This window comes from Myxine glutinosa, chromosome 1 (genome assembly GCF_964187855.1).
Source record: "Myxine glutinosa chromosome 1, kmMyxGlut1.1, whole genome shotgun sequence".
NCBI lineage: Eukaryota > Metazoa > Chordata > Myxini > Myxiniformes > Myxinidae > Myxine > Myxine glutinosa.
Window position 1 is genome coordinate 44,675,649 of NC_136261.1, and position 27,449 is coordinate 44,703,097.

At 47.5% G+C, this 27,449-nt stretch overlaps 1 protein-coding gene across 1 annotated transcript in view; it reads left to right on the forward strand.

Annotated features, from left to right (window-relative positions):
* LOC137423356 (tissue factor) overlaps positions 1–27,449 on the forward strand; it is a 58,178-nt gene that overhangs the window by 18,624 nt on the left and 12,105 nt on the right. Inside the window, exon 4 of the mRNA XM_068110413.2 lies at positions 23,058–23,166. Within this exon, the coding sequence (XP_067966514.2) occupies positions 23,058–23,166 (109 nt within the window). The remainder of the gene's footprint in view (positions 1–23,057; positions 23,167–27,449) is intronic.

Below are 27,449 nucleotides of genomic sequence, written 5' to 3' on the forward strand. Positions count from 1 at the left end.
AGTTCAATCTTGCAGCCCACCTCCACGTGATATCGTCTTCCATTCTCGTTGAAGACCTTTTAATTTACTTTTTCCCCCCACCTTTTCAAGTAATTTCTGTGCTTCTCTTGAATGTCCGCATGACTTTTACCACACTTCCGTGTTTACTTAAACGCCTTAATCTGCTGCTTTATTCTCCATGATCTTTTACTTACATTATCTCGAAAATGATGTCGATCTATAAACGACCATACTGGTAAATGCTTGGGTTTGGGTTAGACTCGACAGTAGAGAGAATCGAGCTTTTGAATCAGTGGTTTAATGATGAATAATTGTCCCCATGGTCTCCAACCATTTAATGATGGTGGCAAAAGGGTTTTAATATTGTTACGGAACCCAACGTCGGCCTCTTCCCCCCCCCCCTTATTGAGGGGGGATTAATCCCCTCATCTATGACTGACCGACGTGGTCCTGGGGGTATGACGTCACACCCGGTCAGCGCTGGGTAGGGTATTAGGCCCACCTGTCCTATGACCTAAATACCAGGGCCTCTCGGTACGCAAGGAAATGCTCCCGCTCACGGCCGCAGCGTAATGGATTGGTTGCGCCGAGCGAAGCGAACTGCGGCGTGAGCCGTTTATCGAAGGGCTAAACCCGATTCATATGCGTTGGCCGAATCGCGTCACGTACACTCAATTTGGAAATCGCTAAAGCGACCGAATGAGAAAAAAGGAAGGCAAATGTAAAGAAGAACAGATATTTATTAATTATTTACACAACCCAAAGAAAAGAGAGCAATCAAAGTAATATACAGGGAAATGGAAGGAGCAGAAGGACACAGAGCAATTCTAGCTTATACTATACAGGCTTAACTTAAAACCCCAAGACAACACAGAGGACGGACAACGAGCAGACTCACACGACTGGGGGGATGAAAGGAATGGCAGATTCGAATCCTGGCAGGGCGGGGGCACGGCCCAAAGAGATCGCGGCAGGAAGGTCCGGGGCCAATGACTCGATGTCTGTTTCCCCGCTCGAGCTTCCACGCGCCGATTCCGCAGAGAAGGCTCAAGAGCAAGGCAGCACAGCGAGGCAGTGAGCGGGCTCAAGCACAGACGAGGTACAGCAACGAGCAGCGTGCACGAACCATCTCCATCCGCATCTCTGTCAAAGGCTTCCGCCCGTGTTTTTATATCGCACTTTTAGATCAAGCCGCGGGTTAAGAGGGCACGCCTACCGGGTCGCTCTTCGCAGTGCCGATTGGTGGGCACTGGCTCTTCCTGGCTCCGCCTCCCGGTGACGATGGCCGAGCCACGCCCTTCTTCCCCGGGTCGACCGCATGGAACAATGGCGTCTTGTGGAGGGATAATGCCAACAACCACCCGCACCCTTTCGAAGGGAGAATGGGCCTACGCTTCTTTAATTGATGCAATGCAATGAACTAGTGGAAACGAAGCCTTATGCTGACATTTACTAAGGACATAGCTACTGAGGGAAACTTATGATTTGCTACGTGTGTGCGATGGCCTAACTAAGGACGACCTTTGACCTTTACACTTGGAGGTATTTACAAGGAATATTTACAGCACACAAAAGGGTATATTTTACAGCAAATTACACACAGGGTTCTCAAATCCTCAACGCTGCACCCTCCTTCCTTCAGGCACGTCCCGGGCCTATAAAAATCTAGCTTAGTGTGGCACGTAGGTGTAATTCCCTCTACAATTAACCTGACCCTGAGTGCGACAATTTTAAAACACAAATAAATATGTCCCGCTAATTGCGTTGCACCCTGCCTAACAGTTCACACCCACAGCTAACCGAATTGCGGAATTAATTCTCAAACTAAACATGAATGGTGAGGGAGCATTATTTACAGTGACGTTATTTTGACTATTTACAAAACTGCAACACAGGACCTGTGATTTTCCAGGAGAGAAACAAAGAAATTCCTGTTGGGAGGGAGGAGACAGCATGCATTGCATCGATGCACCAGCACCAATAAGCACCAATCACCAAAACCGCACCAAAAGCACCATTCGGTGCAACAGTCACCAGTTCATAATAATAACACAAAAAAACAACAACTGGTGGTGGTCTTCTTCTTCTCTGCTGGGCCGATGTTCTTCCTGATGTTTTCTCTACTTGCGGCCTATTTGGAAATAAAAGGGCACCAACGCGTCTTTTTATTTAGGGCCACAGGGGCCAACTAAGGGTGGTCCACCTGTTTGGCATAGGTGCCACCTTTACCCTGGGCCGCAAGTAAGATTACCTGGCCACCATGGCCGGTCCCCAGCAGAGGTGCCAGGCCCCAAAACGTGGGGTCCATAAAGTTGTGCTTGGCCGCAGAACGGCGGTCCATAAGTGGTGCATCAATGCAAGCATGCTGGTTGCGGGGGTTCGGGCTCACGGACGCGACCTCTCCGCACACTCCTCTCATTGCCCAGAGAGCACAGTCCTCGGGTGGGAGACAGGGGGACAGAAGACAGGTGAGTAATGGGTCAGGGCGCAAGGGTACACATCAAACAAGGTAATGCAGAACGAGGTGCGCACGGAGAGCGAAGTGAGAAAGCTCGTCCCTACCGTACGCCCCCCCCACATGTGACCTACACTACCCCACCTTGCCCCTCCCCGTATTTACAAAAACCTACACATTTACAAATTCGTCACTACCGTCACGTCTTCCCCATATCTCCCACATACCAAATTCGTCACCACAATCCCTCTGACCAAAATTTGCCATCAACAATTCATCATCAATCCTCATAAGGAGGAAGAGATGGAACAAACAAGTACAATGTCACACCCACGTCATGATGCGTCCCACAAGCCAAACATTGGCACAAAAAATAATCAAAACATGGCATGGTGTGGAGTTACGTCATCGCCTCAGGTGAGTGGATGTAGATGGTGCGAGGAGATTCCAATCCTATCTACCTTCTAAATGACATTAACACACTTTACACTACCCGGGGTCTTTCCCTGCCAATCCTTGGCCATCTTACTCTATGTGGTTTTAAGAACCAAATTCCCATTGACCAAACTGTGGTGCTCCCTCAATTTGGGGTGTCACTCCCCCGGTTCAACTCCCTGTGCCTTTGCACAATTTCAGGACTGGGTCGTGTGGCTCTCCCAGCAGGTCTACCCACCTGCACACCTCCACCACTGCAGTTGCCTCAGAGTTTACCTGCTCCTTACCCTAACCTATCTAACTGGGGAAGGCCCTCTGGTGCTCTCCCCACTCGGTGCCCTCTCTGGCACTGGGCTACCCGGGTCCGTCCTTTGGATCCTTGTGCCCCATCCACAACAACTCTAACGGCTCCCAGAGCCCACCTGCGGCCTCACCTGGCCGACATCCTCGGTGGCGGAGTGCCCATTTAACTACATACACTAACAGGCCACACGCCCAGCCATTTCCACGTCACTAATGCACCCATCCAAACGCCATTCTTCCACCACGCACCACAGATGCCAATATCCAACCACAATTTACCTACACCCTCTACCTAACTCTTAAACTACCCTCCCCAGGTATTCGTGATGGGGTCCATCCTCCCCATACACACCTTCGCACCATCCACTCCACTCCACAGTTTCCACCATACTCACTCCACACCATCCATTCCATACTCCATATATTCCAGACCATTTATTCCATACAACCATGCTCCATACACCTGTATTTGCACACCTGTGCCATCACTCCTGGTGCTTCCTGCACCCTCCTTCCTCCAGGACCATTCGGTCAACAACACACAATCACCACTACTCAGTCATACACTGCTCCATACACTTTCGATCCTCAAACACACGGCATCATCTGATCTACCTGGTGCCCTGCTAACTTGGTGCTCCCCGTCTTCCCTTTAAACTAAGCACATCCCACATCATTATCATCCACTCTAACCTCTCTATGTCCCCGACTACCTGTCCAAGGTCGCTACTTACCTCTACCGTTACCTATGGTCATCTCAAGGTCCCTATACCATTATCCTAACCCTCCTGGGCTAGTTTTCACTGCCATAACCCCCTAGCTAGTGCACATGTGCCCCCGTCGCAAGAGGTACCGGGTCCTGCCTCGGCATCTAGAGCCGAGGCGATCCACGAGGGCGCCTGCTCGCCGGCATAAGGTCTTATACGGTCGGCATGGACGATCCAAGGGAGGGCCCGTGGCCCCATTTTGATCTTAACGACCATGTCACAGACTTGCGACAGGACGACTCCTGGGCCTTGCCAGGGGGAGGTGAGTTTTGGGCACCTACCCTTCCGCCTCAGGGGATTAAAGAACCAAATCTTCATCCCCGGAGCGTACTGACTCCCCTGGCTCCGGTGGTCGTACCTGCGCTTCATCTTGGCCCCCGCCAGATGGAGCTGGCGGCGGGCGAAGGCATGGACCCGCTCCATGCCTTCCTCCAGGTGACGTGCGTAACCCTCCCCCGGTGGTGTATCTGTGGTGTCTGGCACGGGACCGCCTAGCAAGTCGGCGGGAGCCCGCAACTCACGCCCATACATAAGCAACGCTGGACTGCATGCGGTGGCTCCGTGCTGGCTAGTTCGGTAGGCCATTAACAAGTACGGGAGATGTTCGTCCCAGTCATCCTGACGGGTGGTGGTGAACAATGCCAGTTGTTGGATCAATGTTCGATTGAATCTTTCCACCATCCCGTCAGATTGTGGCCGCAAGGGCGTGGTCCTGGTTTTCCGAATTGACAGGAGTCTGCACACATCTTTTAGCAATTGACTTTCAAAATTTCGACCCTGGTGGGTGTGCAGCTCCTGTGGAATTCCGTGCAGACATACAAATCCTTCCACGAAGGCCTGCGCTACAACCTCAGCTTCTTGGTTGGAGAGGGCGTAGGCCTCCGGCCACTTAGTGAAATAGTCCATTACAACAAGGATGTACTTATTACCTTGGCGGGTGCGGGGTAGTGGTCCTAGAATATCCATAGCCACCCGCTCAAGGGGGGCCCCCACCTGGTGTAATTGAAGGGGGGCCCTCATCCTCCGTGCTGGTCCCTTTTTGGCAGAACAGGCGTCGCATCTCCGACACCTGTCCTGTATGTCGCGCCCCATATTAACCCAATAGATCCTCCGGCGGACCCGAGATGTAGTCTTTGTCCTGCCCAAATGGCCGCCGGAGCGGGTACCATGCACCTGTTGTAATATGACGTTCTTAAATTTGTCAGGGACTATCACCAGCCAGGAAGTTCTCTCAGAGGGAACCTCCACCCACTTGCGATATAAGATGTTATCCTTCAATTCCAGGGTCTGCCACTGAGCCCAATACGCCTTGGTTTGCGCCCTGAGGGGGGTGACCTCTTCCCCCTTTGGTCTTTGCCCCAATTTGGCCTCCCAATTGCTCACTATCAGCCCTCAATCCCACAAGTTGGTTTCCCAATTTCTCCCCCATTCTGTTTTCCATTCGTTCCAATTGTTCTCCCATCCCCATTTGCACGGCGGCCTGCAGCTGCGCAATGAGGGCTTGCACGTCTATCCCTCCCACTTGTGCCGCGGGCGCGGCTACCGCAGCGCCGCCATTTTGTGCCTCTGCAACCACGTGCGCGAGGGCGCCATCTTGCGCACCTGATACCCCCGCAACCACATCCTCATTTCTCTCCTCCCCCCTGGGGTCCTGGGTCGATTCTACCCCCTCTAACTCTACCCCCACCGGCACCCGATCGCCTTGACTATCCATGGCACGATTTTAAAATTTAGTGGTTATAAAATAAAATTTTGGCCACTCGTAATTGAGTGCGTGAAACGCACTTCGGGTCCGAATCTCGCTCCTGGCACCAATTGTTACGGAACCCAACGTCGGCCTCTTTCCCCCCCTTATCGAGGGGGGATTAATCCCCTCGTCTATGACTGACCGACGTGGTCCTGGGGGTATGACGTCACGCCCGGTCAGCGCTGGGTAGGGTATTAGGCCCACCCGTCCTATGACCTAAATACCAGCGCCTCTCTGTACGCAAGGAAATGCTCCCGCTCACGGCCACAGCGTAATGGATTGGTTGCGCCGAGCGAAGCGAACTGCGGCGTGAGCCGTTTATCGAAAGGCTAAACCCAATTCATATGCGTTGGCCGAATCGCGCCACGTACACAATTTGGAAATCGCTAAAGCGACCGAATGAGAAAGAAGGAAGGCAAAGGTAAAGAAGAAGATATTTATTAATTATTTACACAACCCAAAGAAAAGAGCAATCAAAGTAATATACAGGGAAATGGAAGGAGCAGAAGGACACAGAGCAATTCTAGCTTGTACTATACAGGCTTAACTTAAAACCCCAAGACAACACAGAGGACGGACAACGAGCAGACTCACATGACTGGGGGGATGAAAGGAATGGCAGATTCGAATCCTGGCAGGGCGGGGGCACGGCCCAAAGAGATCGTGGCAGGAAGGTCCGGGGCCAATGGCTCTGTCGGTTTCCCCGCTCGAGCGTCCACGCGCCGATTCCGCAGAGAAGGCTCAAGAGCAAGGTCAAGAGCAAGGCAGCACAGCGAGGCGGTGAGCGGGCTCAAGCACAGACGAGGTACAGCAACGAGCAGGGCGCACGAACCATCTCCATCTGCATCTCTCTGTCAAAGGCTTCCGCCCGCGTTTTTATATCGCGCTTTTAGATTAAGCCGCGGGTTAAGAGGGCACGCCTACCGGGTCGCTCTTTGCAGTGCCGATTGGTGGGCACGGGCTCTTCCTGGCTCCGCCTCCCAGTGACGATGGCCGAGCCACGCCCTTCTTCCCCGGGTCTACCACATGGAACAATGGCGTCTTGTGGAGGGATAATGCCAACAACCACCCGCACCCTTTCAAAGGGAGAATGGGCCTATGCTTCTTTAATTTATGCAACGCAATGAACTAGTGGAAACGAAGCCTTATGCTGACATTTACTAAGGACATAACTACTGAGGGAAACTTATGATTTGCTACGTGTGTGCGATGGCCTAACTAAGGATGACCGTTGACCTTTACACTTGGAGGTATTTACAAGGAATATTTGCAGCACACAAAAGGGTATATTTTACAGCAAATTACACACAGGGTTCTCAAATCCTCAACAATATATATATATTGTTAGGGTTTTGAGAACCCTGCACTTGTAAATTGTTGTAAATATACCCCTTTGTAAATAATTCTTTTTGTAAATACCTCCATTCATTGTAAAGGTCAAAGGTCGTCCCCTAGTTAGTCCACATTGCAACACGTAGCGAATCATAGGCCCTCTTTCTAGTTATTTCATTATTATGTGTTTCAGGTAAGGCTGTGATTCCAATAGTTGACTACGTTGCATCAATCAAATAAGATAGGCCCCCTTCAACTTCCCCAATCGTCTCTTTAAAGTGCCAGTAAGGCGGCGTTCGCCGCCGTTGCATTGGGCTGTTTTGTTGGCATCACACCGCCAAAACTCCATTACGCACGAGGCCAAGAACGGAGAAGAAGGGGGGAGGAGCCACCGGATCACGGGCGTGGCACCAACTCATCATCAAAGGTGGAGTCAGAGAGCCCTTACCAACCAACCAGCACCGAGGTGAGCCAACCGGTAGGCGTGTCATCAGAGCTGGCGGCTTGATACGGCCGACAGCAATAAAAGGAACTGCGAGGAACTGCGAGGGACTGCTTATGGAGAGACGCGGAAGGAGGCTGATGACCGAGGAGGAAGAACCAGCGCTGACGACCGGGTTTTCGCCGCTGAACCTAAGCGAGGGCGTGCACGCGAGACACCAACGGCGTGCTGCGATCCCCGGACCTCCCTGCCCGCCCGCTCTGTGGACCGTCTGCCCCTCTCATTCTTCCAGCCATTCCTGCCTGCAATTCCCATTCGTGTACGTGAGTTTGTGCTGTCTGTATTGTCCTGGGGATAAGTTAAGCCTGTGTAGATGAGTTGCTCTCTCTTCTTCTTCTTCTGTATATTACTTTCGTTCCTGCTCTTCCTTTGGTTTTTTTTGTAAATAATTAATAAATACCTGTTCCTTCTTATTCTTTGGTTTCTTTCTCGTCTGATCGCTTTCGTGATTTCTTTCAATTGAGTATCTGTGGCACGATTTTGGCCGAACCGCTTTTAATCGGGTTTAGTCCATTGCTAACGGCTCGGAAATCCGGATTGCTAAACCGCTCGGCAAACTCCATCTTGTCCGGGATTTGAGCGGGGCCATCCACCTTCTTTGTGGAGGGATTGGCAGAGGTGTCCGGGAATCCCTTGACCAATCACCTTGGCCAATCCCATCCCACAAAGGAGCAGGGTAGTTCCAGGAATGGAGACGGCCAGCTTAACAAGACAAGGGGATTAACCCCCCCTTGCTAACGGGAGTGCCGTGCTCCGGTTCTGTAACAATATATATATTTATTTATTATTATTATTATTATTATTATTATTATTATTTTTTTTTCTTCTTCTTCTTCAATACTTCTCTACAGGGGAAATGCAATGTCATAGTGGTAAGCTGTTTGAGACAATAAATGTCTCAGCACTCCCCGACTCAGCATTTGGCATTAGTTGCATCAGAGCCACCAAGGCTACGACATCGGAGGCCTATTCGGTCATGTCGAGTGAAGTTACCTACCAGTGAGAATATTGTGATGTTCAACCACAAAATAATGTAACCCTTGACTATTGTTACCCTCGCCTGAGGAGAGGGTATTGCATACGAGTCTGTTTGTTTGTCCGCACAGAATAAATATGATTTTCTCTGCAACCGTTGGTCTGATTGACAGGAAATTTTCACCATTGTATAATTTTGACAAGGTGCAACTCCACCTGTATAATTTTTTAATGATAATTATGACGTCATAAGTCATGTTCGGCCACCATCTTGGAAAAAAACAAACATTTGCACCTCTATATCTCTGAAAGTGCTGAATTGAAAAAATTGAGACATGGCTCATTGTAAAGAACTCTCCATGTGGAATAGCATATGTTAGTGATGTCATAGGTGCCTCTATTATGACATCATAATTTGACAAGTACAAAACTTCATCCGATCAAGATCAAATTTTTTGAGCATAATCTAGCAATAAATTAGTGGGGGGGGGAAAAAATATAGTCATCGGTCACGTGATTCGGCCGCCATATTTGTTTTAACACAAAAGCCTTGAAAACACTGAAAATACATCCTGGCGAGGGTTTGCAATTTGATTGCTCTTTCTTGTTGTTTATTGTGACGCAGGTACTCGTCTGAAACGGTTGCAATGATGCTGGTACACCTCTCTGTTGCATGGCTCCTTGTCAATGGAATCGCCTGCTCTTCAGGTTTATTATTATTATTTTTATTTTTATTTTTACTGTCATTCTTGACCTTTGCATTTTTTTTTCTCTTTGCATAATTTGTAATTCACTGTTTTTCATGTAAACTTTGGTTTATTGCACTTCTGTCTCAAACCAACCACGTTTTGAGTAACTGGGTAAGGTATGCACAATCGTAATACTTGCATCCAATGGAGTGTTTCATTGAGATACCATTCAGATGCACATTGTCTCATTACATCTGCCACCAAAGGTGGACAGAGTTTGTTTTCACCCCTGTCTGTTTAGTTGTCTGTGAGCAGGATATGTAAAAGTTGTGGACGGATTCAAACGAAATTTGGTGGACAGGTTGGGTATTTGACAAGGTCGAAATGATTAAATTTTGGTTCAGGTCTGGATCCAGATCTGACCTATCGGTGGGATACAAAACGTAAACTGTTCAGCCTGGTGGAGGTATGCGCTCTACCGAGTGCTGTTCTAGTTTATGAATGTGAGCCACAAATCATCACAGACTTTACAACAATTATCTTTGGCTGTGCTATCAAGTATATTTCAGTGAAAATAATGTTTTGACCTACTTCCGTTGATTTCCTTCCAAATTTCTCCATTTATTTATTTATATTTTCCCCCTTTCTCATCTCTATAATGCAATGAATGTACTAACCCAATAAGGTTAGGATGTTTCTGTTTATTCTTTCCACACTTGACATCAGTGTCTCTGGCAGGATAGTCCAAGAGGTGTGCACGCTCACTTTAAGTTGTCTAGCCTGGGTTTGAATCTCGACCTAGTTATCGTTTGTCATCCCGGTGTTTCCCAGGCAGGGCAATTCACCAGTGTGTGCACCATCCCTAAGATGGACATTGAACTGGGTGTCCTTTCTGTTAGCATTAGTTGGAGGAAGGCAAAGTGGTCACGGGCTCATTCGCAAAGAGTTGGCGAGTTATCTTCAGCACCCTGGATAAATTTCAAATTCCTGCCAGGACTATATGTCGATGGCAAGTGGTCTTGTCTTCTTGGAAGCTTTTTGACACCAGCTTCTGCCCAGCAGCTTCTGCCCCATAAACAAAGTAACGACAACAACTAGAAAGAATCTCAAAATGCAAAGCCCATCAGCATCTGCTTTGTACTTCAACTAAACTTGACAAAAAAATAGGAAGTAAACTTTATCAATTGGTTTTCTCTTATTTTTTTGTATAGTCAAGTTAAGGTAGAGCTATAACACAGAACGGATCAGGATGCAACATAAAAGGACCAGCAGAAGAAGGGAAATGCCAACAGCAGGGCGGAGGGTGAAAATAAATGGGGATTGGCAAACCAGGGATATGGAGGTAAAGTTGAGGTGTAGGGGACAATGCGGGGGTGGTGGTGGTGGGGGGGGGGGGGGGGGATTGGGGTAGGATAGGATGGATACGATGGATATCGGAGAAAAATGAAATGTACAAATTGGGGAGGGGGGTGGGGAGTAGTTTGCACAGTTCTCAATTATATTCTCAAAAGGCTGAATTTCATGACAAAAGCTCAAATCTGGGGATAGGTGGGTTAACGCCTGCACAGGGCCAGGTCTGCATATACGTAGGGGGGGTGGAGGGAGGTATGTCATGCAAGCGGCCTTCTTTGAAAACTAAAGAGCAACCAACACATTAAAATTCCATGCAGTATTTTACATTTTTTTTTAGTTGTCTGCTGTTGTCCCTGGGGTTAAAGTGCATTGGTGTCTTTGAATGTCTTTCTTATAAATTATACGCAAACTTCTACAAGAAACTTGGATCGTTAAAAAAAAGAAGAAAAAAAAGAACCTTGGACCGTTGAAGAAAAAAAAATCAATTTTCGTTTCTCAAACTGACCTTTTAAATCGGATCAGAAGATTTATTTTTAATTTTTTTATCCATAATTAAGTTTAGGAGTTTAAATTTTGAGATGAACTGTCCATCCGTCCAGAAACTCTATACGCGAAAATGACTGGGCAGATTTCTTGCATATTCGGTACATGTATCATGTTTGCAATAACATCTGAGCATCTGGTAAGTCCAATGATTTTGGGATGGGAGCCGAAATTCTTGGATGGACACGTGATTTTACAAGTCTTGGCCACAATTTTTTATTTTTGAATTGAGGCAATTATTTAATTTTTTACAACAACAGTACAGGATTATATTTTCAGCACCGAACTGTACAGCACCATTCTTTATTTATATACACTTTACCATCCATCTCCACTACAAATATTCCACCTTGAAATATTTATATATATATATATATATATATATATATATATACACACATGTATACAGACTTGGCATTTAATATGGAATATTTTTTTACCATGTCACTGATTGTCTTTTGCAGCAAGAAGTCAATAACAGGATTATATCACAGGTGGTGTGACAAAATGTAAGGACAGGTAAATTTGACGATTGGCTTCACAATCGGGTATATATGGGTTGTTGCGTTCTGTATTAGTTGAAAACAACTGCTGCACGTCTACAAAAGTTATTGCCGCTTCCTCTGGAGATGGTCCGTCAACTTGACAATGCTGTTTGTCATGGAGTGGTGGCTTTACGAAATTCTGGCATGAAACAGCGTGCTATTGCTCGGCAGTATGGCATCACTCAAGGTCAGGTGTCAAAGATCCTGAAACGAAATGCTCAGAGGGGTGTCCCTACTCCAATACCGAGGCCAGGACGTCCACGCAGAACCACAAAGAGATGATCGCCAGCTGCACCGGTTAGTCTGCAATGGCCGTACCAAGTCAGCTAATCGGCTTGGCGCTGAGTGGCCAGCAACTGACAAATGTGCCTGTATCCAGAAGGCTAGTCAACCAACGACTGGTTCAAGCAGGCTATCGTGCCAGGCATCCCCTGAGTAAGCCACGCCTGACCAGACAACACAACCAGCACCGATTGCAGTGGGCCAGAGAGCACCGTCAATGGCAGCCAGGACACTGGAATCACGTGACCTTCAGTGACGAGTCTAGATTTCTGGTCTATCGTCAAGATGGCCGCATCCGAGTGCGGAGACAAGTGCACGAAGCCCACAACGAAGATTGTATAGTGCCAAGAGTTCAAGCTGGAGGTGGTGGGGTGACCATTTGGGCTGCTTTGCATGCAGGGGGAAAAACTGACCTGGTTGTTCTGAATGGAAACCTGAACCAGTTCAAGTACAGGGTCATTCTGGAAGAAACATTGCTTCCATTTGCTCGTTCAGCCTTTCGAGGAGGCTTTGTCTTCCAAGATGACAATGCATGGCCTCATCGTGCTCGCATGATCCAACACTTTCTTGCTGACCGTGGTGTAGAGCATATGGAGTGGCCTGCCATGTCCCCGGATATGAATCCGATAGAGAACTTGTAGGCAGAATTAACGTGTCAAATCGACAACTTGGACCAGCAGCCTACCTCTGTGCGTGAATTGCAGCAGAGTATTGTCACTGCATGGCAAGCGATTCCTGTCCAAACCTTGGCAGATCTCGTGAACAGCATGCCTCGACGTGTACGTGCTCTCCTGAATGCTTGTGGGGGTTACACGAAGTACTGAACTGTAATTTTACTGGCCGTAATCCCAGTCATAATTTAGCTTTTGATTTTGTAGAAATTTTTTTTGGCTAATGTGCAAAATAAAGACATACTTCTGGAAAACGTACAGAAGTTTAACACAGTACTGTCCGTGAATTGAGTTCGATATCGGTTTACATCACTTTGAAGGATCAATTTATTTGTTTCGAAATGTCAAATGTGGTTTTTGTTTCTTTTGAATGTCACATTAACAAAATCTAGAATAATTTCAACATAATTCCAATGAACTTTTGGTTCTAAGTCATCTTGAAAAGTAAGTTCACCCCCACAAAAAATAAATTCCATATTAAATGCCAAGTCTGTGTATATATATATATATATATATATATATATATATATATATATATATATGTACACACACTTTACAATATATATTATGGGCATACCACCTTGCAATATTTATTATATGCACTTTACTGTCACCGCTACTGACGTTTATTTATTTATATACGTTTCACCATTTCCAATGTGAAATTTTGAATTATCCATTTTTTATTATACACTTTACCATCTCCACTACCTCGCTATGTATTTATTTAAATACAAAATATACACGTACTATTTTTAAAGGTGCTGTCGGGGGCTGTGTCGTCAATGAGGAATTGTATCCTTTTAAAAATTGTATTGCCTTACAACACAACAACATGCATTTTAAGGCCATTTTCCCTGCTAGAGTGGGGGTTAGCCTTGAGGTCCCCATGACAATCTTCGCCATTTTGCCCTATTTTCTGCATCTCTCCTTGTTAACCCCCTTGCCCGCATTTCTTCTTCCACCATCTTTAGCCAAGTCTTTCTCGGTCTTCCCTGTCCTCTACTTCCTTCTACATTCATTTCCATCACTCTTCTCAACCAGTCACTTTCATCCTTCCTCAACACATGACCGAACCATCTCAACCTGTTCCTCTTCACAGCATCAATCACAGGCAATATTCCCATCATCTTTTGCAATTCATCATTTGTCTTCCTCTCTCTCAACGATACTCCGCACATCCATCGAACCATTCACATTTCCACCCTTTCCAGCCTTCGTTGCTGCTCTACGTTCATTACCCATGTCTCGCTCCCATAAATCACAACACTTCTCACACATGCAGCATACACCTTTCCCTTCAGCTTCAGCGACACACCCCTCCTTATCAGCACGCCACTCAGTTCCCGAAACTTCTTCCATGCACATCTCACTCGGGCAAACGTTGCCGAGTCTGATCCACCTTCTCCATTCAGCATGTCTCCGAGGTAGCAAAATGTTTTCACACCTTCCAGCTTCATGCCGTCTCCAAGATCCAACTCAACATTTCCTCCATCTGCAGCTCCCTCTGTGCACACCTTACATTTGAATGTAGCTGCCACACTGGTAAATGACCCTGTCAGACCACTACATTTTTGATGAACCCACTCAGCGCACATTGTACATTGAATGGAGTTCACTCCGACACCCTTCCTGCACACAGCACACGGCCACTTCCCAGTTCTTTCCACCTCACCACATGCTTTACCACTTGCCATCACCTTCGTCTTTCCGATATTCACCTTCAGACCTTTTGTCTCCATACATTCCTTCCACGTGTTCATCTTTTCCTTCAGTCCATCCATACTTTCCGCAATCAACACCAGATCATCTGCATACAACAACTCCCACGGTAAACCTCCTTTACGTTCTGAGCCAGCACCTCCATCACAGCTACAAATAGTAGTGGACTTAGTACCGACCCCTGATGCACTCCCACCTTCACCTCAAACTCACCACTGTTCCCGTCCTTCGTCCTTACAGCTGTGCACGCTCTTTTGTACATTGCCATCGCTACTCTGATCAACCATTCCTCCACTCCTAACTTCCTCAATGCCCATGTCAATACTTTGCGTGGAACCCTATCGAATGCTTTCTCCAGATCAACAAACCCAAAAAACAACTTCTTCCTCTTCTCCATGTACTTCTCCTGCAACTGCCTCACAATGAAAAGCGCGTCTGTCGTTCCTCTTCCTGGCATAAATCCAAACTGCATTTCGTCGATCTTCACTTTCTTCCTTATCCTCCTCTCCAACACCCTTTCCAATACCTTCATTCCATGCTCCAATAACTTTATCGCTCGGTACGAGCCACACTCCAGAGGGTCACCTTTCCCCTTGTATAGAGGGACGAGGGTACTCAGTTCCCAATCCACTGGAATGCGGCCTTCTTTTACCACCAGATTACAGATCTCTGTCATTCTCTTCACACCCCAACTTCCTGCTGCCTTAAACATATCTCCCACAACTCCCGTTGGCCCTCCGGCTTTTCCACTCTTCATTGCTTTTATCGCTTCCTCAACTTCCTTCTCAGTTATCTTCTCTGCCGGTCCTAAAACTGGGTTACTCTCTATGTTGCCATCCCATTCATTCTCTGTATTCAACAGCATTTCCATATATCTTTTCCATCTTCCTTTAATTCCATCTGGGTCCACAACGATTTGTCCCACTTTATTACTTTATTACTTTAAATTTTTTATTGCCATGTATGCACCAAATTCTGAAGGAGTGTTATCAACAAGTGTCACCCTCGGCCATTTCCATTTTTGGCTAAGTATTTCCTACGAGTTAGCCAACAGCTAACAACTCTTGGTGAATGTAATGTCTCCAACCCCTCCCCCCCCACCCCCCCCACCCAACCTTTGCCCCAAAAATGTGGTTTTCTGTTATGTTTATGGCTCAGAGGAGTTTGCAAGTTTACCTTCTACCGACTCCTCTCCGGCCTTGCACCCCCAGCTCTCTCTGTGCTCTGTCCCCCAAATATTCCTACAGGTCGCACAAGATCTGCCAGCAACCCTCTGATGGTTAAACTGCCGAAATCTCGGCTCTCTGCTCACCTTCACTCTTTCATTCCTCTTTTCTCCCGCCTCTGGAACAAACTCCCTCACTCCCTTCAATCCCACTCCTCCCTCCAGGTCTTTAAAACAGCTGTTCACCACCATCTCTTATCTTCCCCCATCCAAAACCTTGATCTTTTCTACCCCCGCTAATTCACCCCAGATCCACCTTGTTTGAAATTCCAACTTCTTTCCTGGAAGTCCTGGCAGTGTCCATATGTTTTATACCTCTCGCACCGCCCCCTTCCCACGCCCCCCCCCCCCAAAGCCCTCACCCTCTCTCAGATCTCTCGATGTCTCCATGTCTCTCGGTCCCTGCTCTCAAATGTTGTGTTTGTGTCCTTCCCCCTCTCTCCCCATCTTGTCTACCGCTCCCTATGTTATATGTTTTATGTGTCGGTTTGTCTTTCTGTGTGATTAATGTTCGCTCTTGCACGAGCCTCGATCTTGTATACAAACAAACAAAGAAACAAACAAAAAAAAATAAAAATAAAAATAAAAAATAAAAAATAAAAAAAATAAAAAAAATAAAAAAAATAAAAAAAATCACTTTTGAGATGAGGGCATCAGGATTGCTATTTCGAAACAAGTTCAATATGTGGATGAGATTTGAGCTTGACAATGCAGCATCAAGATGCAAGTGTTTGGACTTGGACAGCATGGAGTCCTTAAGTTTGTCAGTTTGACTCTTGTCTGGTTCAGGTCACTGAAATGTAATCATTATCCATGATTTGTCTCAGTCTGACATCTTCAAACTGGCATTGACAGCAGGATAACAACTGGGCATTCTTTACCGCTATCAGGCCTTCATTTAGAGTGCTTCAATCTCCACTACCGAGGTTATCTCTGCTTGCTATCTGGCACATTTCAATAACGTAGTCTCAGATTTTTGGGCAGGATTGATATCTGTTGCCTCGAGTGTGGTGCATGGGGTTTGTTGTTGGTTCACCACATGTGGGTCCCATTGCCTGAAGCTTTTCTTCCCACTTGCTTCATGCCTCCTGGTTCTGCAATTCTTCCCACAGCAGGCTGCTTCAAACCAAACGTGTTTCATCAGGCGTCTCGTCAAATCTCTGGCATAGAGAGCACACTGCGCAAGGCCATAAACTCTGATGCAGGAATTTGGAATTTCGACAGGATACTGGCCCAAAGGGTCATTTGCTTTATGACTTGGTGGAACCTAATGTACATGTCGAAACGCCTTGAGTAACATGTTTTATGGCCTACCGTTGAAGGACTATATAAACATGTGGCCCAACAATAACAGCAACTCAGCAGTGACTCATTCAAATTGCTTATTTAAAATTGTAGTTTGAGAAGTTTCAAACTTTGTCTGCCTCTTGAAAGATTCGATGTGAGACACTCCCTTGGTGACAGACGCACACATAGTTTTGCATACCTTTCTTTTATCATCGATCGATATATACGTGTTGTTTATTGTATGATTCATAAAACCTATATACATCCCATAAAAGTGAAATTGCAAAGTTTATTTTCATGAGCCTGTCTCACATTGTACAACCCTGATTTATGTTTTCGTATTTATGCAATTATGTTTAATTTGTATAATGTTGACTTTTCTAAATTATGACTGATTTATGGTCTAATAAATGCTTTGGGTAACGAGAATGGCGATCGGGAGAGTGCGTACCTCTGCCAGACTGAATAGTTTTTGTATCCCACTGATAGACCGGATCTGCATCTGGAACTGAACCATCTAATCCGATGGTTCTCATCACATACCTAACTCCTGGTTTTGTCTGAATTCCATCCATAACTTTTTGAGATATCCTGCACAGACAGACACAGACATGTGTGAAAACATCACCTCTGTTCACCTTTGATGGTGGAGGTAAAGATAAACGTTTACTGTACGCACACGCTGTCACACACACGCTGTCACACACACGCTGTCACACACACGCTGTCACGCACACGCTCACACACGCTGTCACGCACACGCTGTCACGCACACGCTCACACACGCTGTCACGCACACGCTGTCACGCACACACTCACACATGCTGTCACGCACACGCTGTCACACACACGCTGTCACACACACGCTGTCATGCACACGCGCACACACGCTGTCACGCACACACATGCTGTCACACACACGCTGTCACGCACACGCTCACACACGCTGTCACGCACACGCTGTCACGCACACGCTCACACGCTGTCACGCACACACGCTGTCACGCACACACGCTGTCATGCGCACACACACTCACGCGCACACACACTCACGCGCACACACGCTGTCACGCACACACACGCTGTCATGCTGTCACGCACACACACGCTGTCACGCAGTCACACGCAGTCACGCACGCTGTCACGCACACACACGCTGTCACGCAGGCGCAGTCGCGCACACACACGCTGTCACGCACACACACGCTGTCACGCAGACGCTGTCACGCACACGCTCACACACGCTGTCACGCACACGCTGTCACGCACACGCTCACACACGCTGTCACGCACACGCTGTCACGCACACGCTCACACACGCTGTCACGCACACGCTCACACACGCTGTCACGCACACGCTCACACACGCTGTCACGCACACGCTGTCACGCACACGCTCACACACGCTGTCACGCACACGCTGTCACGCACACGCTGTCACACACGCTGTCATGCACACGCGCACACACGCTGTCATGCACACGCGCACACACGCTGTCATGCACACGCGCACACACGCTGTCATGCACACGCGCACACACGCTGTCATGCACACGCGCACACACGCTGTCATGCACACGCGCACACACGCTGTCATGCACACGCGCGCACACGCTGTCATGCACACGCGCACACACGCTGTCATGCACACGCGCACACACGCTGTCACGCACACACACGCTGTCACACACACGCTGTCACACACACGCTGTCACGCACACGCTCACACACGCTGTCACGCACACGCTGTCACGCACACGCTCACACGCTGTCACGCACACACGCTGTCATGCGCACACACACTCACGCGCACACACGCTGTCACGCACACACACGCTGTCATGCTGTCACGCACACACACGCTGTCACGCAGTCACACGCAGTCGCGCACGCTGTCACGCACACACACGCTGTCACGCAGACGCAGTCGCGCACACACACGCTGTCACGCACACACACGCTGTCACGCAGACGCAGTCGCGCACACACACGCTGTCACGCAGACGCAGTCGCGCACACACACGCTGTCACGCAGACGCAGTCGCGTACACACACACGCTGTCACGCAGACGCAGTCGCGCACACACACACGCTGTCACGCAGACGCAGTCGCGCACACACACACGCAGTCACGCACACACACGCAGTCACGCACACACACGCAGTCACGCACACACACGCAGTCACGCACACACACGCTGTCACGCACACACACGCTGTCACGCACACACACGCTGTCACGCACACACACGCTGTCACGCAGACGCAGTCGCGCACACACACACGCTGTCACGCAGACGCAGTCGCGCACACACACACGCTGTCACGCAGACGCAGTCGCGCACACACACGCTGTCACGCAGACGCAGTCGCGCACACACACGCTGTCACGCAGACGCAGTCGCGCACACACACACGCTGTCACGCACACACACGCTGTCACACACACACACGCTGTCACGCACACACACGCTGTCACGCACACACACGCTGTCACGCAGACGCAGTCGCGCACACACACACGCTGTCACGCAGACGCAGTCGCGCACACACACACGCTGTCACGCAGACGCAGTCGCGCACACACACACGCTGTCACGCAGACGCAGTCGCGCACACACACACGCTGTCACGCAGACGCAGTCGCGCACACACACACGCTGTCACGCAGACGCAGTCGCGCACACACACACACGCTGTCACGCAGACGCAGTCGCGCACACACACACGCAGTCACGCACACACACGCTGTCACGCACACACACGCTGTCACGCACACGCACGCTGTCACGCACACACACGCTGTCACGCAGACGCAGTCGCGCACACACACGCTGTCACGCAGACGCAGTCGCGCGCACACACGCTGTCACGCAGACGCAGTCGCGCACACACACGCTGTCACGCAGACGCAGTCGCGCACACACACGCTGTCACGCAGACGCAGTCGCTCACACACGCTGTCACGCAGACGCAGTCGCGCACACACACGCTGTCACGCAGACGCAGTCGCGCACACACGCTGTCACGCAGACGCAGTCGCTCACACACGCTGTCACGCAGACGCAGTCGCTCACACACGCTGTCACGCAGACGCAGTCGCGCACACACACGCTGTCACGCAGACGCACGCTGTCACGCAGACGCAGTCGCGCACACACACGCTGTCACGCAGACGCAGTCGCGCACACACACGCTGTCACGCAGTCGCGGTCGCGCACACACACGCTGTCACGCAGTCGCGCACACACACGCTGTCACGCAGACGCAGTCGCTCACACACGCTGTCACGCAGACGCAGTCGCTCACACACGCTGTCACGCAGACGCAGTCGCGCACACACACGCTGTCACGCAGACGCAGTCGCTCACACACGCTGTCACGCAGACGCAGTCGCTCACACACGCTGTCACGCAGACGCAGTCGCTCACACACGCTGTCACGCAGACGCAGTCGCTCACACACGCTGTCACGCAGACGCAGTCGCGCACGCTGTCACGCACACACACGCTGTCACGCACATGCAGCCAGTCACACACACGCTGTCACGCACATGCAGCCAGTCACACACGCATTGATTTTAATCCCCCATCATGTTTCACCACGTTTGTACTTTTGGCCATATTTATACCCACAGTGGAATATCCTTAAGTTTATTTGTGCCGCAGGTTGTTTTCTTGTTCTACTTGTTGTGTCTGTGGATTGTACTTTCTTTGTTGCACCCTCTGTTTGTACATTCAGTATTTGCTGTCTGCATGTTTAAATGAATAGTTTGAGAAGTTTAACGACCCGAGTGGTGCTGGGAAATTCTAGAGCTCGTCACCTCGAGCCCCAAAGATGGTCCAGCTAAAGATGGGTGAGCACATGACGATCGAAGATTCCCAACGAATGAATCTCCATCACCACAGACGTCGTGTACTTTCCCACGCGTTTCTACGAATCGTTGACAAATGTTTAATGGGGTTTATTCCTTTTATGCAATAACCCTTTTGGGCCTTTTCAGGGCTTCAACTCCAATTAATTTTTACTGCAGTGGTGAAACAGGTATGTCGGAAATTTGTGCAAATACACGGTGACGTAAACACTTACTCTGTCAGGTGTTGTACAAGGAAGGGGTTTGTAAAAAGGTTTTCCCTCTGACTTCCAGAGTCGAGCAGGTGGCAGCAGGAAAGCCACTGGGAAAAAGTCTAATGCTGGCCGTGACCTATGTAGAAACGGACTAATGTCTGCTGGTATTTTCTGATGCCAGACCATTTCCTCATGGCTAGGAGGAAAAGCCTCTTGATTGATGTTCGTCTCATAACTTATGGCAGCACTTTGGCATCCATTTGCCAACCGACAAAAGCACACGTCGGATTTGGACATGTATTGCAGAGAAAATTGTAATACCAAGGATAAATGGAGATTGTATACGGAATACTCTCTTTATCTAGTTACGCCCTCCTGCGCAGTGGTCCTGTCGAGCAGGTTTTGTTTCCAGGGTTAGGTGAAGGTTTTGCCAGGTTTTTTTTCTCTTTATTCATTATTTATTTATTTATTTTTCTCTGTAGCCCTTCACATGTAGTGGCTCTCGGCCTTGTTTAGGGTGAATTTCAATTAAAAAAAGAAAAGAAAATAAGCTGAAAATATTACGATGTTAAAAAAAAAAAAAAAAAAAAAAAAATAAATATATATATATATATATATATATATATATATATATACACACACAAGTCAGGAGACGACGATGGTTCACGAGCGAGCGGTATTCAATGACAAAGGACAGAAAACCGAAACAGGCCCGGACAGGCCAGGCCCGGAAATGTCAAAACGAAGGTTACTGACCTTGAAATGAGATAGAAAATAATGTATAATCAGTTATGAGGTTAGTTAGCTGCACAATACCGAAAATTCGGTGAAAAATGAAAAAAGGAAAAAAAAAAAAAAAAAAAAATGAAAAATCGAGCTCCGTGGGGCTAGACACATGACATTGGCCTAACAAAATATCGAAACCCCTGGCAGATTCCACCAAACCCCTCGGAGAAGATGTAGCTTGAACTCAATTAACCCCTAAAAAGACATCTTTTTTGGGTGTGGCTCCGCCCACAATGGGCGCAATACGCCCACTCTAGGCAGGACACAACTAGATCATGATATCAACCTCTCACCCAAGTTTCATCAAGATCGGATTATATCATCGGGTAGTTATGCTGCGGACACACACACACACACACACACACACACACACACACACATACACACGCACACAGACGCACACACATGACGAATATAGTGGTCACTTGATAATTTAACTATATATATATATATACACACACATACATGTTGATCATGGTAGTCACGTAAATCGCACACAAAGACAGATATTGGACAACACTCGGGCAACACACAGCTGGTGACCTTTTGGAGCACTCTGGAGGCGGACATTTATACAACTGCCAACCAAAATGGCTGACCATGGTTGATGATCTGTAACTGCAATGGGAAGGGTTTGTATTGTGATTCTTTAAGCATATCAATTGTTCATGTATCTATTTCTATCACTTAATATTTAGCTTCAAATCCATTCCCTGGTGGCCATTTTACCACAGTAACGGTATTTTAAGATATTTTCATACTTGCATCTGCCCTGTTTAGCCTGGGTTCGAATCTCGACCCAGATAAAAAAAAACTGTCATCCCCGTGTTTCACAGGCAGGGTGATTCATAAATGGCTGTGCCATCCCTCGGATGGACGTTTGCATTAGTTTGTGGATAAAGATCTCACGGTGTCCTTTGTGAAGAGCAAGCGAGCCATTGCCGGCATCATGGACAAATTACAAATTCCTGCCCTAAGTTACAGGGGGCACAGCATCAGCGACCCAGCAAATGTTACCTGCAGCCGTGTGCTGCACACGAAAGACTAAGACAGTGATTTTGACAAGTGTTCATTTAATATACATGATGGTAATGGCATATTGTCCCATGTTTAACATGTGTACATGTTATACTTTCCTGAATGTTACATTTGGTTGTTCCGCTGTTCCTCTAATGTTTTGTAAGTCTCATTTGCTATTCTAATGGATGTGTATCACAAGCACAGGTGGTCCAAATGCCCTTTACCTCCCCATTAGTGGCATCGTTGTGTTGACAATGGCCTGTGATGTAGATATTGTAGCTGTGGTCTATTTTTGGATGAAGGACACTCCTGAGGAAGAAGCTTTTGTCTGACGATGATGATTTTTGCAGCTTCTCCGATCCATCAACTTTCACCAACATTCTTTTCCATCAACCTGAAAACAATTGTGAAATGGACACCTGTCGAAGATTCCGCTGTCTACACTGCAGAAATTAAAGGGTCAGTGCCTTTTATTGTATTGACGTTTGTGATTGCTCTATTGACTTTACAAAATGTTGATCAGTCTCATGGTTTGCATTACACTTGAACAATTGAGTGTGATTTATTTATTTTCAATACAAAATGGAGGCTCATGGAAAACTGAGATGACGGAGGGTAAAAGGAGCAATGAACTGACAGTGGAGCAAAAGATGGACCCAAGCAAGGCAAATGATGAGCAGAATAGAAGGGACACTAACCTGGAAGTAGAAGGGTTGGGTCGAAAGATAGCGGCTGTGAATGGGGTATGACGTCACATGAGATACGGTACGTGCACTACCCGCTTGAAGCCATCAAGGGAAAATAGGGATTGAATATCCTTAGGAAAGCGGTTCCACAGATGGAAGAGAAGACTAACAAAAGTTGAGGTTCGTAAGCCTGGATTTTGGAAGTTTAACCAGGCGGGGGGTTACTCGTGGATCCTGGAGTTTTTTTTGCGGAGTTTTCGATTGCTCGTCGGGACATTGGCGCTTGCAAATCTTCAATTGGCCCATATCGGTTTGTCGACACTTTCTACTTGACGGAGCCCCACGAAGTTGTCTGGAATTGTTAGATCTGGTTGAGATGGTTTTCCAAAGTTTTCCACGAAAGCTGTCTGTCTACTCTTGAGCAATTGTTTTGCCTGTGTGCTATTTCATGCATCCAAACACAAGCAACCAACCGCTCTTAAACACCAACACCTTGTCTGCCTAACTTCCTACTGCATCCCACATCAGTGAGTTATCGCATACCTTGCATGGCGAGACAGAGACGTGCGAGAAAAGTAGCAGAGGTAAAGCGACTCGGTCTGAGGTAAAGCGAAGTTAAGGCCACTATGTACAGTCATGATGGGGATTTTTTTTTTCTTGGTTGTTCATGCCCAATATTAAAAATATTAAAAAATGACTTCAATGTAATGATCAACTTGGCTTTCATCTTCTTCGAGAACAAAATTCCAATCGATTTGGCTAATGTGTGAGTGATGTGATGGGGTGCCAACGGTAGATCTGCTTGGGCACCACAGTATATTTACACAGGCAGTAGCTTCAAGTTGGATTGCTGAGAACCTGATGGTTTCATCATCATGTGGGATTGGATGCATGCCGCACCATCCTGCCCGTTGTGGGATGGGATGCATGCCGCACCATCATGCCCGTTATGGGATGGGATGCATGCCGCACCATCCTGCCCGTTGCGGGATGGGATGCATGCCGCACCATCCTGCCCGTTGCGGGATGGGATGCATGCCGCACCATCATGCCCGTTATGGGATGGGATGCATGCCGCACCATCATGCCCGTTATGGGATGGGATGCATGCCGCACCATCATGCCCGTTGCGGGATGGGATGCATTCCACACCATCCTGCCCGTTGCGGGATGGGATGCATTCCGCACCATCCTGCCCGTTGCGGGATGGGATGCATGCCGCACCATCATGCCCGTTATGGGATGGGATGCATGCCGCACCATCATGCCCGTTATGGGATGGGATGCATGCCGCACCATCCTGCCCTTTGTGGGATGGGATGCATGCCGCACCATCCTGCCCGTTGTGGGATGGGATGCTTGCCGCACCATCATGCCCGTTGTGGGATGGGATGCATGCTGCACCATCATGCCCGTTATGGGATGCATGCTGCACCATCATGCCCGTTGTGGATGGGATGCATGCCGCACCATCCTGCCCGTTGTGGGATGGGATGCTTGCTGCACCATCATGCCCGTTGTGGGATGGGATGCATGCTGCACCATCATGCCTGTTATGGGATGCATGCTGCACCATCATGCTCGTTGTGGGATGGGATGCATGCCGCACCATCATGCCCGTTGCGGGATGGGGTTCACGTCATTGCTTTTACCGCAGAAGGCAAAAGTGTCAAGTAGAGTTCAATGGGTTATTTTGGGGTGTTTTCAGGCCATATGTCGACACAGCATCAGCATATCAAATACTATGTCATTGATTGAAGTCATTGAATACTGATCAAAGTTTGAGTTAAAGTACAATGCACCAGGTGAACTTGTATACTTAAATGTGATTGGCTTTTACATGAACGGTGCATTAACACAAGTATTCAGTGAAATACATTAACCAAGAAGGAGACAGGGTCAGGTTGTAACAAGATTGCATAATTTGTGCAAGTTACAAGTGAGGCATGATTAAGGAAGGCCTACATTTGCATTTTTTTCCCTTGTTTTCTTATGAAGTCTCCTGACTAAAGATAATTATGGGTGGTGGGGGTGGGTGCATACGCCCCACCGCCCCTTCCCGGGTCTGGGCCTGTTACAGGATGGTATATCACCCGCGCAGTGCCTGAATGGAAAAGTTTGATGAACTCTGCCATTATTGCGGCAAGTTTAGTGAACTCCCAATGCCTCGGTTACCCACATCTCATTTTTTTGAGTAATATTGTTGCCCATAAAAGCAGTTGCTGAGGTGTCATCTCCTGTAGGCCTTGGGTCCACCTGGCAAAATTTGATTGTTTTTTTTTTAGTCATGGGAGCAAAGTTTCATGTCTGAAATTTCTAGTTAAAATATCAAAATCCCAATACGTTTCCTTATTTGCAATAATTGAAGTGTTGACAAAAAGGAATGTCAAAAAGCAGTTTCAGCATTGCAAATGCTTAAGAACGAGGTGATGCAATGATCCATCCTGATTGGTCAAAAAGGTCTGCCTGCTTTGACCAGTCTTCATTAAATTTGCAAGATGGAGGCCCCTGGTGGTCAACGTGACACTATTATTCGTCCCAAACGTTGTGCAATTTGTTTAGTTTCTGATGCAAAAGGCGAAATAATACCATCCCCAGAAAATTCCTAGTCCTTTTTTTATTTTAATTGTTTTTTTCCTTCCTTTTCTTTCTTTGAGCAGGGTTGTCATTGCAACATATTGCAACAGGAATATTTCAAGTTCTTGGGATAATTCTGGTATTTAAGAAAAGGAATGCTATTTCAAATGTCTAACTACTTGAAACGAGAAGAAAATGACAATGTTATAGACCCTGCTGTGGTTTTTGTAATTTTGCTGTATGGAGTTAAAGGCTGTCAGTCGGCCATCTTTGGTCGGATGATGAAACAAAATCTTCTGCATATGTATACTCATGTATTGTATTTGTGCCAAGTTTGAAGAAAATCGGTCCATGCATGTCCGAGAAATGCATGGGGACACGTTTAAGTAACAAAATGGCTGCCAGTCGGCCATCTTGGATATTATGTCAAAAGAAAGTGACGGGATTATGTATCTCGTCGTTATCTGTCTGCCAAATTTGAACAGGATCGGTAAATGCATGTCCGAGAAATAGTTGACGTGGTCAATATCGGGGTTTTCACAACTAAAATGGCCGCTAGTCGGCCATCTTTGATCGCATCGCGAAACAAAATGATATGCAAATGTATACCGTCATGTGTTGTCTTTGTGCCAAGTATGAACAAAGTCGGTCCATACATCTCCAATATATGGTTGCGGATGGATGGATGGGCGGACAAGATCAAATCCATAAGCTCCCATTTCAGACCATGTCCAAGGGGGCTAATAACTCTCCTGCTAATGTTGAGGTGCTAACAGCACACACGCTGATAAAGTTACAAGTAAAATTGGTGGTAAAAGACTGATCCCTCTGTCGTGGTTAGTGGAAACCTAAACACAGTTAAGTGCGCTAAAGTTGAGATAAGATCTCTAAGTTGGTAGATATGATTGGATATGAGACTAGCAGCACAAGTGAGTGGCAGGTATCCTGTTGGTCGGATCGTGTTACTGTGAACAGTCTTGTGCTAGCGGGAAAACATTGCAAAATATTATCAACCATTCTCTGCCTCATTTACGTTTTGCAAAGATGTCGATTATCGCATCAAGGAGGAGGAAGCATTTTACATGATAAAACTAAACCACATTTTCAAAAAGGCTGTCCATCGAGTGGAGTGGTTGGACGTTGCAAAATATCCAGGAATCCATTTGAAGCAGACTGCGGTGAACGTATCCTCAACTACAGTCTGTTATGCCATCAAAAACGTCACAGCGAAATTTTGCAACACGTTCTGTACATATTTTACTTGAAGATGAGCTATAACAGAAGGAATCACTCGGCATGTGAAATTCTTAGATACCCCAAGTTGTGGAACCAACGAGGATGAAGAGCCTGAACACGATGCACGATGTACTTCTGTTGCAAGTTGCCTTTTGGGATATGTCTATCTCAGCCGTAACTCTTGCCGTACTTGCAAGTTCTTCCGATACACATGGACATCAAGAGGTGACGACCTGACCTTGT